At 40.6% G+C, this 18,629-nt stretch overlaps 1 protein-coding gene across 1 annotated transcript in view; it reads right to left on the reverse strand.

Annotated features, from left to right (window-relative positions):
- The window catches only part of ZC3H6 (zinc finger CCCH-type containing 6), a 60,772-nt gene that overhangs the window by 13,175 nt on the left and 28,968 nt on the right, over positions 1 to 18,629 (reverse strand). The window contains exons 3-7 of the mRNA XM_032770586.2: positions 14,006 to 14,128; positions 11,919 to 12,174; positions 9,155 to 9,270; positions 4,190 to 4,306; positions 1,301 to 1,412 (exon numbers count right to left, since the gene is read on the reverse strand). Coding sequence (XP_032626477.1) covers positions 1,301 to 1,412; positions 4,190 to 4,306; positions 9,155 to 9,270; positions 11,919 to 12,174; positions 14,006 to 14,128 — 724 coding nt within the window. The remainder of the gene's footprint in view (positions 1 to 1,300; positions 1,413 to 4,189; positions 4,307 to 9,154; positions 9,271 to 11,918; positions 12,175 to 14,005; positions 14,129 to 18,629) is intronic.

An 18,629-nucleotide genomic window follows, 5' to 3' on the forward strand; every position in this document is an offset into this window, starting at 1 on the left:
CCCCAAAATCTTTAACTTTATTTTAGATTGGTAAGGGCATTTCAAAACAAGCCATGCCATTATTTATATCACTAAAAACATCCCACACACTAAAGCAATCAAGGTAAGATTACATAACTGACAGCAACCATAACATCCAGTTCTCTCTCTCATACACAAAACCCTCACCATCCAAATTCAACAGAAAAGTTTGATTGCTGGTCAGGGAAAAATAAACTCTGCTTGCACAGTTAAAACAACTCCAAGTGAATATGAATCAGTGTTAACCATCCAACACACAACTACACATAAAAACTAATACCTTATTTTTGTTCATGAAATAGTTGTACCAACTCTGTGGCTTTGTACAACCATGCACAATACACAAGTGCTATTTTAACAATTCAAGACTGCAGACCTGATTTGTGCAGTTATTTACATCTGTGCACTACGTATGCCAGCAGGTGTACAATGCTATTCAATGAGGAGTATTTTATAATCACTTTACAAAGGTACAAGTAACCCATTCCCCCCTCCAACTCCAAAAAGTGTTTTGTGTGCGTGTTGGGGAAAGCCATCCTGTCGCCACCCAGCTCTTATCTTCCTCTCACACAAACCACTGTCCTGCCCCTTCATTCAGAAATAGGATCAAATAATGATGTACACCAGCTCCCTGTGCTAAGGAGGTATAGGATGGTACTTAACTGCACCTTCTGCTCCAGACTGGAAGGACATGGAGATCTTGAAGTTGTCATATCTCATTTTTACTACAGAGAGAACTGGCAGTTGTGTTTACCATTTCCACTGAAGGAACCAAGAGGTGGCTATGATGTTGCAGGATCCCTAATGTATGTCTTTATGGGATACCAGACACACAAAATACATGGTAAAAGGTAAACTAATTTCTAAGAGTTCTTAGTTTTGAACTTCCAATAATACCCCAATAGTAAGAAGGATTTTAAAAATTAAGTATTCTATAATTTTATCTTGTCAATGTTGCTTTCGTAAAAACAAATTCATGGGATAAAAGCTTGTGAAACAACTGTAATGTTTAAATTTTTTTTATATATAATCAGGTTAAATCTCAAAAGAAAAACTGTAAAGAATCCATGGAAAATACCTAACTATAATTTGAAAAACTTCTCTCTTTCACACACATATCACCGTACACTAATTGCACGAACTTTGCAAATGATATTTCACAATAAAAACACAATCAGTCAGTGTGTTTATAAAGTGTCTAAAGAAAAATCAGATTATCCTAAAATATAAAAACCTTAACTAGGATTGTAATTCAAATATAGTTTTTCCCAAAGGATATTATGCAAATAAATGCAGTTCTCTCCTTTGGTACAATAACCCTGTATGTAAAACTTGCAGATTTCTTTTTTCTTCTCTATCTCCGCATCATGATCAAATTTACACTGGTCTCCCTGTAAATATGACAGAAAAGGAGAGACAAAGATTATCAATTCTAAATGCTGAATTTATTCAACTTCATATTTTAACAATGATGCTTTCATCCTGTTTATCCAGTTTTGAACTTTTCTCTCTATTGACAATACATGTATTTTATAAGCATGTCAATGTTCTTGAGATTCCAAAAAGAAGTGGAGATAAAGAACCTTTTAGCACATTCTCAGACTAGAGTCCACAGAGTATATGCTGGTTGTCCATGGAGAGTAGGCTGGTCACATGGCACTGTTTTTTTTCCTTGAATCCATCTGGTAAATTGCATTAAAAGAAGCTAAAAATGAAGAGGTTACTTATCTTGTGCAATAATTGGAGTACTTAGAGATGTACCCCCTTATGGGTGCTCCACTTTGAGGTGCATGTGCACTTGAAGTGGCGCACTCATAGGGACACTAGTCAAAGTAACATTAAATACCTTCCTAATATCTTTCAATTTAAGCAAATGTGCAGTTGTTGCAAGAAAATTGTGGATCACAAATGCAAGGGGAGGAGGATTATGCTATGAAAAAGTATCAGAAACTATTACATAGGGACTGGCCATCTAGACCAGGGGTCTCAAACTCAAACCACCACAAGGGCCACCTGAAGACTAGTACATTGGCCCGAGGGCTGCATTACTGACACCTCCTCCCCTTGGCCCCGCTCCCACTCCACCCCTTCCCTGATTCCAACCCCTTCTCTGAAATCTGCCCCCTAACTCTGCCCCCTCCTTCCCCCAGGGAATGCTGGAAGGGTGTGGGGTGTGGCAGGGGCTCAGGGCAGGGAGTTGGGGTGTGGGGTGCAGGAGGGATGAGGGGTATGGCAGGGGGTTGGGATGCAGCAGGGGGTCAGGACCAGGGTTCGGGGTGCAGGGTGCGGCAGGGGGTCGGGTGCAGCAGGCAGCTCATGGAAGGGGGTTGGGGTGCAGGAGCGGTGTGGGGTACAGCAGGGGGCTCAGGGCAGGGGGTCAGAGTGAAGGGTACGGCAGGGGGTCGGGGTGCGATGGGGGATCAAGGCAGTGAGTTGGGGTGCAGGAGGGGTGTGGCAGGGGGTCAAGGTGCAGGGTGCGGCAAGGGGCTCAAGGCAGGGAGTTTGACTGCACGAAGGCTCCCTGCCTGCCTGCCCTGCCCCCACGCCACTCCAGGAAGTGGCTGGAATGTGGGGGAGCAGGGGTATAGGGGTGCGTGTATTGCTGTGGTTTCAGGCACCGCCTCCAGCATCTTCCATTGGCTGGGAATGAGGAACTGCGGCCAATGGGAGCTCCGGTGCGCGTTGGGCTGGAGCCGCTCTAGGTAAATGCTAGGGGAGGGTGGGGGGGCTGCGAGGAGCTCGCAGGCCGCAGAAAATAACCTCCCGGGCCACATGCAGCCCGCAGGCCACGTGTTTGAGACCCCTGATCTAGAAAATACAAAAAAATCATATAAACTGTATTACTTTACATTATGACTAGTTCCATGGAAAGTTTTACATAATAATAATTTTTGAAAATACTTTCAAAAAATAAAGTACAACTGTTTTATAACTTTATAAGGGGAAGGATAGCTTAGTGATTTGAGAATTGGCCTGCTAAACCCAGGGGTCTGAGTTCAATCGTTGAGGGGGCCATTTAGGCATCTGGGGCAAAAATCTGTCTGGGGATCGGTCCTGCTTTGAGCAGGGGTTGGACTAGATACCTCCTGAGGACCCTGACATTCTATGATTCTATGAACTGTAGGTGGCACTAAATACTCATCATATTGGGAACCATGAGATTTAAATACCATAACAGACAACGTCATGAAAATATTCAAGACTATTACCTTATATTTCCACCAGGAATTTGGAAAGAGCCTTATTACATTTTATTTTTACTTTGGAAGTAAATGATAAAGAAAAAAAGTTCACAATCATGAAAAGACACAGAAAATTGTGTACTTCCAAATTCACAGTGGAATTCGGAATAAGTGACATAATAAACATTTTTGACACACATCAGATTAAGAGCAAATATGTAATTTTTTCATAATTTATTTCAAATTTCTATATTATATCTTATAATTGATTAAAAGATTAACTTTGGTACCAGAGAATTAAGCTGCACTGTATTATTACTTTCAGAATGATGCAATAGCAGAATCTACACAATGGTAGGCTAGCATGCCATGGATTATGTCTGGCTCTAATATTCTAATTCAATTTCTCTTCCTCCTGTTTCCCAACCCCTCCTAGCTGCTCAAGTTTTTCAGGTCTGCCTTTCTTGGAGGTTTGGGAAAGCATATTTTCTCCCTTTCTTAGGCTGGAGAGATAAGTACTCTTTGTGCATAATTAAAGCACTGTTTTTCACTGTGTCCAAAAATCTATAATATCCAAGAAAAGATTATTTTTAAAACAGAAATGAATCACTAAATCACCCTTCGTAGGTCCAAAATTAAATATTAAAAAATACAGATTACATATTACACTAATTTCAGATTCTAATATTGCTGGACACAGGTGTATTTATCATACTGAACCTGCTAATAAAATAATTGATCGATAGTATATCATTTTTATATAATTTACATTGCACAGTGAAAGGCTATGTAGTTTAATAGTTTTCCCTCAAAATTTTCTCGTGTTTATTTTATTTATACTTCCTGCCAAACAATACTAAGGCAAAAAAAACAAGGTTACATAAAACAAGTTTTCCTGATATTAGCTAAATTGAAATAGACTGCCCATCCTTTCTCTGACTCCCGCTAGAGATACATACATGCATGCATATAAAGTATATATTTACCTTAATACATCTTCCCTCAAGAAAATATTTACATATTTGTTTTCCTTTATGTTCCACCGTATGTTGATTTATGAATTCCTGACTCATATTCACCCATTTCTTCACTGGTTTGCCTTCCTATAAAAGGAAATAAAAATATTTTAAATTTATGTGTTACAGTTACTATTTTAAATATATTTGCAAAACAACAATTACAGCATTCAAAGCAGTAGTTACCCCAAAATGGAATAAAATTTCAAAATAAAATGACAGTAATTCATGACTTGAGTGTTTTCAAATTACTGTATGCAGTTCAGAGAAAGGCTATTCTATCTCAAAATACAAAGTAAAACCAAATACGCATTTTAAATGTTCTTGGATGTTCTAGTATTGTTCTGCAAGACCAAGTAAAGTAAGATTCTTGGGTGAAAATAGCAAGCTTTCTGTTATAAATGCAACAAATTTAGAATCCTCTTTCAGATACCATAAAGATTTGTACATCTCAGTTTTGCAAATGTATACAGGAAAAAAAATAAAAATGTACCTCTGTTGTATGGGACAAAATAACTGATACTTCATATATTCAATGATCTCAAGACAATAACATTACAGTTAGATTAGTCACTAGCTGAGGGCCCAAATACAGCAACTTGGAGTTCCCTCTGGAATGCCAGAATACTAATAGTTAATAGCCAAGCAGTATGAGCCAACTCTCAACCCTGATATGAAGTCTCCTTCCGTTATATATTTTAATGTAAAAACTTTTAGTGGTTGGTATTTTCTTCTTATGAAAAAAAAAATCAGAAAGAAGACAACAGAATGGTGCTGATGGGGTCTTCACCACCCTCTTCAGTCACTTTGCCAGTCTCAGTACCCTCCTCTTAGGAGAGGATGCTCCTCTAGCTGGGACTTTACTTTCCAACCCAGAATGAGAAAAATCAACCAGGCCCACTACAGAACTGTTTGCCTCCACCCAACTGATGAGCAGGAAGAGGTCCAGGGATGTTCACAGAAAAGGGGATCCCCCAACACATGTGGGAGGGAAGGGCACAAATAGGGCTGCGTGAGGAGAACTAGGCAGAACCTAGAAGGGGTGACAGCTCAGCACACTGCATCAACGGCTGCTCCTGGTGGTGGGGAAGAACTTGAAGAGTTCAACAACTTGCTGCATCAGCTCTGGGCTTTTCCCTTAGCTTCTGCCCCAACAGCCCAAGACCCACAAACATTCACACTCCCTTATCACTCCCAACCTCTTTCACACATCCAGAGTTTAAATAGCCAAAAAAAGCACATTACAGAAGCATCTGAGGGCTCCAGCTGAAACTGGGGCCCCATTGTGTTAAGTGCTGTATAAATAAAGGAAGAATGCTGTTGCACCAAAAAGTTTACAATCTGAATTGACAAGACAGTAAAAGGGAAATATTACCACCTACATTTTACAAGCGAGGAACTGCTGCACAGAGAAATAAAGTGACCTGCCCAAGGTCACACAGGAAGTCCATACCAGAGTCAGTTCTTGAACTTACACGTAAGTACTCATGTGCTCCATGTGTCTGAGACTAGAGATTTCCAGCAAGTTCATGCCTCTGCAGTTGCATGCACTCCCAACCCCAGTGCTCTGTACCAAGAGTATAAAGCGGCAGCGATCTCTGACACCTCTAATTCCTCCTCTTAGTGCAAATCCAGTCATGATCCAAAGCAAAAGAGAAGGAGAGCGGACAGTGGACTACAGACAGAGACCACACATCTCCAAGAACCTCTTGTTACAGATACGTAACCTCTCTTTCTTCTTTGAGTGCTGGTCCCTGTGTGTATTCCACGTGTAGATGATTGGTAAGTAGTATTCAAACCGGAGGATGGTCTGAGGATGTCCCACCTATCAATGAAGAATACTTTTTTTGTCGCCCTCACATTAGCCAGAAGTGTAAGTGAACTGGGCAGCATTTATGGCTGACTCATAAACCATGTGTTTTAAGGAGAAGGTTCAAAGGGTGGTCTGGTAGGTATTGTGAGCACAAGACTGAGGTTCTAACAGTGAGAAGGTCATAATGAGACCTTTCAGGTATCTGACTGTTAGGTGAGACTTCTATGGGAGGACAGAAGGTATGGAGTGCTGTGACGAATGACAAGTCATGATGTCTTGAGGGTGAGGAGGTAATTTAAAAAAGCAGACGTATCTTCATCTTCCATAGATAGATGGTTCTCTTGAGTCCAGGCAGAGAAATCCCACCATTTAACTATATAGCATTTTCTTGTGGAATCTTTTTCTACTGTGACTGAGAATAGTTTGAACTGTCTCTGAACATAAATGCTCTTGGTTTGAAGCCCATCCAAATAACAGACCATAAAATGAAGAGGGTCTGGGTTGGGAGGCCTGATCTTGCAGTTTTGCTGAGTTAACAGATCCAGGAAGGGTCAGATGCTGACGGGAGGATGGGCTGACGTAAAAGGTCCTGAAGCCAGACCTGTCTGGGTGCAACTGGACCCAATGAAATGTTTGAGCTTTGTTATGCCAAATCTTTCACAGAAAATGTGGTAGCGGTGACATGGGAGAAAAAGTGCATCTCAGGTGGTTTGTCCAGGGAACAAAAGAGCATCGTGCCCAGAGTCCAGGCCAATGCTGCTCTGGAGCAGTACAGACTGAACAACTTCTTCATCTTGGAGGCAAACAGGTCCCAGGATATTTTCCCCACTGAATGAAGATTTCGTTCAGGGCTGAATTATGTATCTCCCACTTGTGGTCTGTGATGAAGTGCAAGATTGTCCGCCATAGAGTTCTGAACATCTGGTAGGTATATGCAGAGTGTGATATGTGGTTCCTGACGCACCAGTTCCATATACTGAAAGAGATTTTACTCCACTCTGTTTATAGAAGATGGTCATCAAGTTGTCGGTTATTATCTGGATATGATGGGACCGTATAAGTGAAGGAAATGCATTGCAAGCTAGGCTGACTGTAGGAGATAGATATGCATCCTAGTCTTTTGAGGAATCTGTGTGTCTTGCACAGTGTAACTGCCCAGGTGGGCTCCCCATCCTATGATACATGCCTCTGTGATCATGGTTGTGTCAGGCTTGGGTGGAAGGAAAGGCAGGCAGCTGTTGAAGGTCTGTCCATCATACAAGAGAAGCCAGGGATTGGGCAGGGATTTTTACCTTGGTATTGCTGTTGTCTCTATCTGGTGAATAAACAGACTGGAGCCAGCCCTGTAGGCAATGGAGGGGAAGCCTGGTGAATGGTGTTACATAGATCCATGAGGCCATGTGACCTAGCTGGGAAAGAGGGACAAGGTCTGAGGGTGACTTGTGTTATCAGGCGGTTCATGGCCTGGGCTCTGTCCATATGGAGACAGGTCTTTGCTGAGATTGAATCTAGGGCTGTTCCTATAAAGTTTTTTTGTGGGAGTCAACATAGACCTCTCTCTGTTCACACAGATCCCCAAGGATGCCAGAAGACAGAACAAGGACAGGGCAGCCAACTGGACCTCCTGGTTGGATCTGCCTATTAGGAGCCAATTGTCCAGGTATGAGAAGATGGTATAGCTGTTTCATCTCATCTGGGCCACCACCACGGAGAGGACCTTCTTGACGACTCTGGGTGCTGGTAGTAGCCCAAACCGAAGTACTCTGAACTGGTAGTACTCTGGTCCTACCAGAAATCTGAGGAACCATCTGTAGGATGAATGAATGTCCACATGGAAGCAACCATCTTCCATGTTGAGAGATGTGAACAATGTGCCCTTCTTTTGATTTACAAATAAAGAAATTTAGCTGATGTAGATCAAGAATGGGTCTCCCTCCTCCTTTCTTCTTCCTGTCCTGCTAGGGCTTGTCTGTATTTGTCTCTTCATTTGCATCCTTCTCCACAAGGGCGAGTTAACTGGATTACGGTACATGCTCCTTTCATTATTCTATCTATAGAACCAGGCTGAACGGGGTCCTATAGAACCAGTTGAGCAAGAATCCAGTTTGCAGTCAGGGAGTGGGAAAGAGCCATAAATGGTGGTTACTTACCTGTAACTGGAGAATATTTGAGATGCATGAGCCCTATCTGTATTCCACATATGGGATATACATGCACATCATACACTATACCTCCTCCACTGCCCTCTGTGGAGAAAAATTCCCTGGGGTGGGGAAAAAGTGAAAACAACTAATTAACTACATTATACTGGAGTCTAAAAAAAAGAAGACTAAAACCAAACTCAATATATTTACCGAAATGACACAGTAGCAGAAGGTGCTGAGGACACAGAAGATTCTGACTCAGACCATGCATTGGTAAGAAGAAACTGCAGAGGCACTGGTCCGCATCATCTCTTATGTCCTCAGTTCAGAGCATGAGGAGAACTATAGTGCACGTAGGGACCAATGGACACGGCTTACTAAAAAATTCTAGACTCAGGTGTATGCATGGAATATACATAAGGACCATCACTTGAAAAGGAACCACAGTTTAGGCTGTTTAAAGAATAGAGTAAGACAGCCTGACAGCCAAGAAGATGAACAGCTGACACTGACTACAGTCTTAACATTTTATTTTAGATGAAAGTGAGAAAAACTTGTGAGGAAGATCAATGGGAGTACGCAGCTAGGAACTGAATCAAGTCTCCCAATCTAATTATGCTGGCTAAAAAAACCCCCAGTGATTTGGTGCCAGCAGGTATGCCAATTCCTCAGAACTGAATTAATCCTCAATTAAGATGATGATAAATCTTCAAAGTTAACATCCCATTAAAAAGTGAACTTTATAATTCTCTTGCTACTATTGTTTCAGTCTTTCTGGGTGCAGACTAAACAAGACTATTTTCTCAACTGGATGGGCTAGTAACTTCCTTTCTTAGAAAAGAGTTAGCTTAATCTCTGGAGAACAGAGCAAAATAGGTAGAAAACATAATTAGGCAATTCTGTCTACACCTCTGTTAACAAGGAGTGTTCAGGTGTTTGCAAATACATGTACGTGTTTTTCACTTCAATTCCATGTACCTCTTGAAAGCCATCAGGTCCTTTATTGGCCCCTCTCCCCCTTCCACGATCTTTACGCTTCAACTTCTTCTGAATTCCACGCCCTCGACCAACACCAAAAGCCCTTTGTGCAATACCTGAAAAATATTAAAACATATTTCAGATACCTCCTAAAGAAAAATGACTATTCTTCAGAAGCAAAAAGCTCGTTAATGTGGCCTCCTCCTTAACTGACATCAGAAACCAGAAGAGTAGATATAGTTACTATATAGATACAACATTTCAGCTCTAAATTCCTTAACATACCATGTGTAACATCAATTCCCTTTAAATACCTTCAATATTTGAAGAGTACATATAAAAATCACTGAAATATTGATGTTACCTTTATATGCACATAACAAAATGCTATTATCTGCACCCACAGATCTCTCTCCTACACTTGATGCAATCACTATAATCATAAATAGGCTTGGAAGGATTAGATTTTTATTGATAAATGTCAATAAACGTCAATTTCACTGTACACACAAAAACCAAGGGAAAACATTTCCATTGACAATAAGCAAAATTTACAAATTGTCAAAGAAAGAAAAATGGTGCTTGAGAATGTAAGAGTTTGATTTAAGGCTATTTACTTTCTATATTTTGACATATAATGTTGAAAATTTGTGTTTAACAGTTATAAAGCTTTAACTTTTTGAATCTCAATGTCTACTGTCATTACACTCTCCCAATTACATGACACTCTCCCAATTTCCAGCCACTATGAATATTTAAATTTGGTAAAATAAACATCAATATTCTCTCTCAAAAATATAAAAAATAAAAATTGAATTCTGCCAAGCCTAATTATAGAACAGAAATGTTCCCAGAGAACAGCTGGGTAAGATAAATGGTAAATCCAGTATTTTCTTCATTTAATTTACTTTACCCACTGTATTTTCTATTTAGTTGGGTAAGAAGAATTGTTTATGACATCAACAAAACCACATGACTTAAGTGCCCATAACCTGCTAGTCAAGGGAACCATATTGGAGGTACCATTACTACCAATTTCTGAAATTTTGTGAAACTTGAAAAACTTTACATAGAGAATATTCAATAAAATTGCATTTTGGTTTTGTATTTTGTGATTTTAAATAACTGACAGATCAATCAAAGCCTCTGGACAGAAACTTTATACCTATTTTAAACTAAAAATAAACCCCAATGAAACAACTGCAACAACAGTGAAAAAATAATTTTATGAATTAGATGATACCCATGCTTTAGAACCAAATTATTTTCATTACCATCTTTTCCGTTGCAACTCTTCCAAAACAGAGGTCCCCCTACTGAGGAATGGACCTTCTCAGGCTAGTCATTCTCTTCCCTCCACCTACCTCCCTCTCCAAAACTATCTTAGTCCCTCCCTCCTTTACTCACAAACCCCCGAGGTTAATTTCTTAAATGAATGCTACATAGTATCAATGTCATGCATAATTAATTTATCAAGAAAGTTGTTTTAGGTATAGTTCCAATATTTATTTTCCATGAGCATTCAACAAAATTTTGAACTTACGAACACTTGTGAAAAAATGAATAGAAAGGGGCATGACCATGGCTAAAGACCAGATTTTTGAATGCATTTAGATATCTATGGAAGTTAGGCATCTTAAGCACTTTTGAAAATCCTGTTAGGTACCAATCTGTATGTTTAGGTGCCTAAATACCTTTACAAACCTGGCCTTAATCAAAATATAATTTTTCCTACCCAGCTCTATGTAAGACACTTTCATAGAGCACATAGTATAGAAAATAATTCTGAAGCAATTCTACTACTCAAATACTTATACAATTCACAACAACTGGCAAGAGTTAACTCATTACAAAAATTACATTATTCACTGCAGACCACGGAACATTAACCTGGATATGCAGCACTGATCTGTGACTAGTATCGGGGGTAGCCGTGTTAGTCTGTATTCACAAAAACAAGGAGTCCGGTGGCATCTTAAAGACTAACAGATTTATTTGGGCACAAGCTTTCGTAGGTAAAAAACCTCTGAAGAAGTGAGGTTTTTTACCCACGAAAGCTTATGCCCAAATAAATCTGTTAGTCTTTAAAGTGCCACCGGACTCCTTGTGATCTGTGACTGTGTCGTTTTTATTTTGATGATAAAGTATGATACTTGCTGATATATGTTTTCTAGCTGTATATAAGAAGAGGAGAGTTACGGTCAGCACTTTGCATTTAATTTCTAGCATGACACTCCATAGATGCCTTCTGGTAGAAAAACTACCAGCAGCACCCATCTACTGTTTGTACAGCTCCGACAGTTGGATAGTAGAGGCAAGATGCACTAAGGGGAGAAGGAAGACAAGATAAAGCAACCCACAGATAACAAGAGGAAGACAAAAAAACCAAGAGAAGATAAAACAAAAAACAATGGATCCTATCAGCTATAGGTAAGAAATGCTGTCATCAGAAAAACAGTTCAGGTGTCAAAAACCAGCAAGACTTATAGGAGACTTCTGAAATACTGGACTCAAACTAAGAAAAATTGGGTATAACCTATAATTTTGAAGTGTTGTTGTAGTTGTATTGGTCCTAGGATATGAGAGCGACAAGGTAGATGAGGTAGTATCTTTCATTGGACCAACTTCTGTTGATGGAAGAGACAAGCTTGTAAAAGACATTACCCTAATCTACCTTGTCTAATTTTTTTCACCATTTGTAGGACACCATCCCATTCTGAAAGTTTCTGAAATGAACTAAATTAGCTATTAAACCAAACCGTACCTTTCTGGATTCCTTTCATCCCCTGTTTTTTCACTGGTTCTTTAGGAAATGGAGCTCCTAAATCAGTATTTGAAGTTTCTTTAGCTTTTCTGTATTGTTTTAACTGATCAGCAAAATCCTCCTCCTTTTCTTCTTCATTATAGTTACCAAAGTTATCATCACTGTAATTAGTGTATTCATCATATTCCTTATTTTTTAATTTTTTATTATGTTGTGCCTTCTGGGAAGTCATGTAGTTTCCTGATAAATGTCCATGCTGCATGAAAGGGGTAGTTGCAATTAGAAGCAATTTAACATCTCACTCTCCCAAATTCCCCTTGCCCTCACTTTATTAAGATGGTTATTTCTACACAGTTGTTCTACTGTCAAGTGTTTCATTATTTCCATGATTTGCACAGGCAAACGTCATTGTTGTAAAGTACAATTTAATTATTCAGTAACAAAAGATCATTATACTATAATTGTCCATTATGTAGCTTTTACGCCTTCCTCAGGACTTCTGATACAAATCTCTGAGACTGAATAATGGACTAAATGGCCATGAGTCTGATCTGCTACCACAATTCCTTTGTGATATCGCACTGTCAGGGGAATGTTATTCCTTTAAAAATAAATTAAAAGTCATGGAAATATGTCTGTTGATGTTCTGTTTCGAAAAAAAACTGTTCACAAAACAAAAATGTAGTACCTGAACTGACTTGGCAATGTACCTAGTTCAAATATATTTTAAATTTATTTGTATAAATACAAAATTTGCTAGCATATCAAATTTTTTACTATGATCAATCTACTTGAAAAGTAAGTTACATCTAGATGATCAGCAAATGTATTTAAAAAAAGAAAGGCTACAGCTTTTTATGATAAATTAACAGATTTTATATGATAGTGAATTAAAATGAAACAGATATGTAAATAGCTGTTTGAAGTTTAGTTGTAATTACCAAAGCAGTAGTAGAAGCATGGGAGAAGTGGTAGGTTGTCTCAGGTACTGATCAACAAACATTAGATTTATAGAAAGTAAAAAACATACTTTTTTCAGCTACTGATATGACTGAAACTATCATCTAAATAAAATAATAATTATAGATGTATTTTAGAATCTGATGGAAAAGGAGAAATGTGATATTCCAATAAAAATTGTTAATAAGAATGTCTACAGTTAAATTTAGAAAATTCAAGTAAAATCATATTTCTTAACATTTTTCCCATAGCATGACGACATTGATACAAACAAGTGAGTGTGTCTGTCTCTCAGTTAATCAGACAAGGTGATGCCAATTCGAATGAAGCACGCTCAGCTACACCCTTTTTCCACTGTCTGCAGGCAGACTCTTGAGTTCGATGACTAGACTACTAGAGCTATAAATAAATTAGGCTATTCAAAAGGTTTTTTGAAGAGGTTTTGCACTCAAGTCTTGATGAAAGTCTTCTATCCTTCTCCAGTTTCTCAGTCAGAGATCCAATGCCTCAGCTCCTCTGTCCCTCCTTCAGGGGAAAGGCAGAGTCAATTTCTTCCATTGGTTTCTAAAGGGATATCTGACGGTCTGAACTGAAAAAGCCAGGACAAATTACACTAAAAAAAAAACCAAACAGCCCAAACAGCATGCAAGCTGTATATTTTTGTTGGTAGCTTCTAGAGAAAATTACTGCCATACCCACAGAAGCACAGCCCACTTCCAACATATTAGCTATGGAGGGATAGAGGGGGTCCTCTTACAACTACTCCCTGAAAAAAAGAAGAAGCCTACAAGGATTGGAAATGGGCAGAAATGAAAGTTATTTAACTCCCATTGGCTCCTTCTTTTCTGATAGTAGAAAAGATACTCCCACTTGCCTGTACCATTGCTCAGGAAATGTTAAACTGTAAAATCAGAGTTATTCTAAAATTGTATAGGTTCATTAAAAAGGTAATACAGTAGTACATCTGAAAATTTACACAACAGAAAATGAGATCTAAACATATTGCCAGAATGAAATCTTTGTTGAGCGTGGATTAGGAACATATGGATTTATAAATAGCACAGTATTAATTATTTAAAAATTGTGGATAAATGGAAGAAATGAAAAATCAGTTTTATAAGTTATACCTGAAGGAATGAGCTATCATAATCTCTGTACAAACCAACTCCCTTCTTATGTGGTCTTTCTGTACGTTCAATATCAGAATCCAGGCTGTAGTCTGAACTGTCATCACTGGAGGGGGAATTATGCTGAAAGAGAAAACCAATGTTACTTCTGTAATGTTCTTATACAAAGGATTGTATATATTAATTAGTATATAATATAAAAATATTAGCTCAAGATAACAAATCAGACTATTTACTATCTCTCTCTGCTTTGAGGGGCAATCTAAAAAGGCCTATGGTTTATTGCCACTAATCCCCTTCCTTGCCTTGACAGAAGATGAGGGGGCAGATCTGATCATGCTTGGTAAGGATCTCTAGGAAGAGCTAAATCCAATAAGATACCTTTGAATCTTTCCCATGATTTTCAGGGGGCTGGAGTGCTGTGTTCAACAAGGGCTGCCAGGGAGGACTGCAGGGGTACTTATTCTCAATGCTGCTGCTGCTTGAACAGTCTGTACTTTTTCTGGCTTCACTGAGGATGAATTCTTTCCACGGAGAACCCTCTGTTCTCAGAGCTGCTCCTGACTCCTGGAGTAGGGTGGATTGTGGGGTGAGATGAACTTAAACTGCAGATCAGACCATGGTGCTTAGATCGATGAAGGAGGGTCTTCCTGCTTTCCCTGTGTTCTTTTCCTGTACCAATGGCTTTCCTAAGCGCAGGGTTTGGGACTGCATCTGTACTATAACTACCCCTTTATTCTGGGGGCTGGAGCTGCTGCCCTCGAGTGAGGCTGCTGGACTCTGAGGTCGTAATCCATTTGGGTAGTTTCAGAATTCCCTCCTACTCTAGAGGGGCTGAATCCCAGGCAAGAGGAGGGGAAGTGTTCTTCACAGAGCTTCCTCCCTGTAAGGGATTTCTGAGGGGACACTCTTCCCTAATTTTCCCTTTGGAATATAAGCTGCCCCTGCACTTGAGGCAGAAATGTCTGGTAATGCTAGAATGATCCTGACCTTTGCTCCTTCTCAGCCATTTTGGAAACCTGGTAAGGAGTTTGGGAGCACAGGGGAGGAGGAAGGGACTGGGTCCTCTGCTGCTTATGGGATTGAAGGTCCCAAGCTGTCAGTGCCTCACATGTGCTGCTGTGGCAACTGATCACTACACCTTCTTATAAGTGTCTGAGGCCTGCTTCTTTGTCCCCAAAGTTTATTATTACAGGAAAAGAATGTGTCCTCCATCTGCTGGAGACTAACAGAAATCTGAGTGATGGCTAGAACCTTATATGTGAGGGATATGACAACACAAGACTGTGTTCCCTCTTCATGTGCTGACCTGTATGTGTTTAGACTCATTTCGAAGACTAAAAGAGAGAATTTATTTTGTTTGAGCAGCCCCAAAGATTTCCAATAAGTAGCTTCAAAATCTGTGCTTTCATTTATAAAATCAGCTTCTTGTCCTTACAGTTAATGACAGAACACTGAAAACAATTGACTAAATTGATGCACTAAACAATTCACTAATTGATTCCTTAGTCTGCAGAGAGCCTAAAATATCTCCAAGTTGTGCAATCTATTAATTTCAATCAGGGTACTGTGGAATCTGCAATAGCACAATCATGGCATCTAGCATTTTCCAAGAGGTCATGCAATTCATAATTTTTATCATCAAATACATCATATTGCTACAGACAGGCGCCTCACATTTTGTTTTATCTCTCTGCCCAGCTGGGATCTGGGAAATGCCCCTCTCTCTAGTTTCCCTCGCACAAAAGCAGTTAAATGGAACTACAGTGCATGCTAACTGCACTGTTCCATGAAGCCAGGCAGCAGAGTCAGGGAAACATTGCTGGAGTCCTGCTTGAAGGCAGGGAATGAGGACAGCTAAAATCATTCTTGTGCTACTTCTCTGATCCCTCTCCAATTTATCAACATCCTTCATGAATTGTGGACGCCAGAACTGGACACAGTATTCCACCAGCGTCCACATCACTACCAATACAGAAGTAAAACAACTTCTATTGCTACTTGAGATTTCCCTGTTTATGCATCCCTGGATCACATTTAGTTATTAGGTTGAAAAATCAAACACCTCAGAGTTACGAAATGACAGATTTACACTTGCCTATGCAACCTTAACTGTGCCCACCCCCCGCATCCCACCTGTGAACTGCAGTCAGGGCTGGCTCCAGGCCACAGTGTGCCAAGCACGTGCTTGGGGTGGCACGCTGCGGGGGGCGCTCTGCTGGTTGCTGGAAGCACGGCAGGTGGCTCTGGTGGAGCTGCCGCAGGCATGGCTGCAGACGGTCTGCTGGTCCCGCGGCTCCGGGGGACCTCCCGCAGACAAGCCTGCGGCAGCTCCACCAGAGCCGCGGGACCATTGGACCCTCTGCAGAAATGCCTGCGGCAAGTCCACCGGAGCCGTGGGACCAGCTGACCGTCTGCAGAAATGCCTGTGGGAGGTCCACCGGAGCCGTGGGACGGGCGAGCGGCAGAGTGCCCCCCACGGCATGCTGCCATGCTTGGGACGGCGAAACTGCTAGAGCTGGCCCTGACTGCAGTGGAGTCCTATGCAAAAAACTGCATGTGACTGTTTAATTAAAGACTGAATAATACTGCATAATATATACGGAGGCAGAACTAAGTTTACACAGGCAACTATAAGTCTGGCATTTTCTAACTTTCAAGTGCTTGACTTTTAAAACTACATAACTTTCTTTTAACACACAAAAAGTATGGTTTCCTAGTTGTTGTTTAAAGGGGAAAAAAACAAGTTCTATTATACACATTTGCTGCAGGAGAAGGCTATTTATCGCAGACGGGTGATGTGCTTCTTGTGCCCTGTGCTGGGCGTAAGGGTGGTCAGGTGAAGGTGAAAGCCTGCTTGTAGCTTTAGTCCTGTTTTTTAATAATTTTTTTTTTTAAACACAAAAATAGAATTTGTATCTTTCAGACCTTGTATAACTTTATAATTAAAACCAAATTTACTTTAGTTCTTCACAGTCCTAAAATTCTTCTGCTAGATGAAGCAAAAAGGTAAGGAATAAAATAAAGTGAGACGGGGAAATGCTCTCTTATAATTGTCAGAGAAAAACTCAGTTCTTGCTTTTTGTTTGGGTGCAGCAGAATAGAAGAAGGCAGATATACTGGTCACTGGATTAATACTGGCCACTGTGATTAATACAACACTAGGGGCTGCCATGATCGCACAAACCTTTGACTGTAGAAAACCCAGGCCCTCTGTTGTGCTAATCTAATGGCAGCCCCTAGTGTTGTATTAATCACAGTCCATTGATATCCTAATACATCTCTCTTTGGTGTAGTACTATATCACATCTGTTGATTGTACACCTTTAACTAATTGAAGGTACCTTCTAGTGGGCATTGTTTAGATGGATTTTCACGCATGTAAAGATTCCAATTGTCTAAATACCTGCCGGTTGTTGGACCATAATGTATGGTACATGAAATAAGATGGGGTACACCTTAGGGGTGAGCTGGAATGCTTAGACTGTCCCCTACCCATTTTCCAATCACACACACACAGGGGGATGCCCTGTCCGAGTGCTAGCAGCACATAAATAAGGGCTCTCCCTACAGGGTACCAACACAGGAGAGGCTAACGAGGAGGCCACGACCCTCCTACATCTCCCTTCAGCAAAGAGCGTTGGCTAGTCTCAGGGAGACGGCGTCGCTTACTCTGTTGCATGCAGTGAGATGATCAGACTGTCAGTAGCCCACACGAAACGAAAGGGGGGGAAGTTGGGTTCACACACTTCTAGAACCCAGGTAGCTTCCTCATCGGACGATGCCAGGCCGAGTCAGCCCACCGTGGTTGGATCTTCTAAAGATCCACTAGTACCCAGGTTGCATTAGAGTAGTCCTGGTCACGAGCTTTCACTTCACAGGGTACTCTGGCGTCTTCCGAGTAACAGTCACTCACACTGGTGTAACACACACACACACACATACATCAAGGCCTTTATTTCCAATACCCACGATGGCATCTAGTACTTATATCGGACCCAATACCGTGAGGCGGTATAAAAACCCTCTTGAGGCAGTAAAAACCCTCAGCACCGGTGCATACTAATGCATTTACCTATGCATTACCTTGTTGCCAACCCAGCAATTTCCCAGCACTGCTATAACTAACCTTGTTGGGGCTTTCCAAACCACTCGCAATCTGATCTTGCTGTACAGTCAATAAGTTTAGATGTCATGAGCCTACAGAGACAGAAGGCCCACGGACAGTCTCCGACGACACCCCAATAGAGATTTCAAAGGTCTCTTTCCTCTCATTGTGGCGCCATGGGGTTCGAAGGGGAACGATCCGTAGCAGTGCTGTGTCTCAGTAGGCGTTGCCATCCGGAAGAGCCCCAAATTGTCAGAAAAACTCAGTTCTCGCTTTTTGTTTGGGTGCAGCAAAATCAAATACTTTTTATTCTCCAGCAATGCATAGAGGGAGGGGTGCCCTAGGACACTGGTCGCCCAAGTCCCGGACAGGTCTCTCAACAGGTAAACAATTACAGCAGCATTTATACCTTTGTTACAGACAATAACAAGCAATAATGCAGACATATCAGCAACAGCTGCATTTTGTTTATACATAGGCTATCCTGCTATCTTATTTTCCTCACTTCTGGGCGCC

This window comes from Chelonoidis abingdonii, chromosome 3, assembly GCF_003597395.2.
Source record: "Chelonoidis abingdonii isolate Lonesome George chromosome 3, CheloAbing_2.0, whole genome shotgun sequence".
NCBI lineage: Eukaryota > Metazoa > Chordata > Testudines > Testudinidae > Chelonoidis > Chelonoidis abingdonii.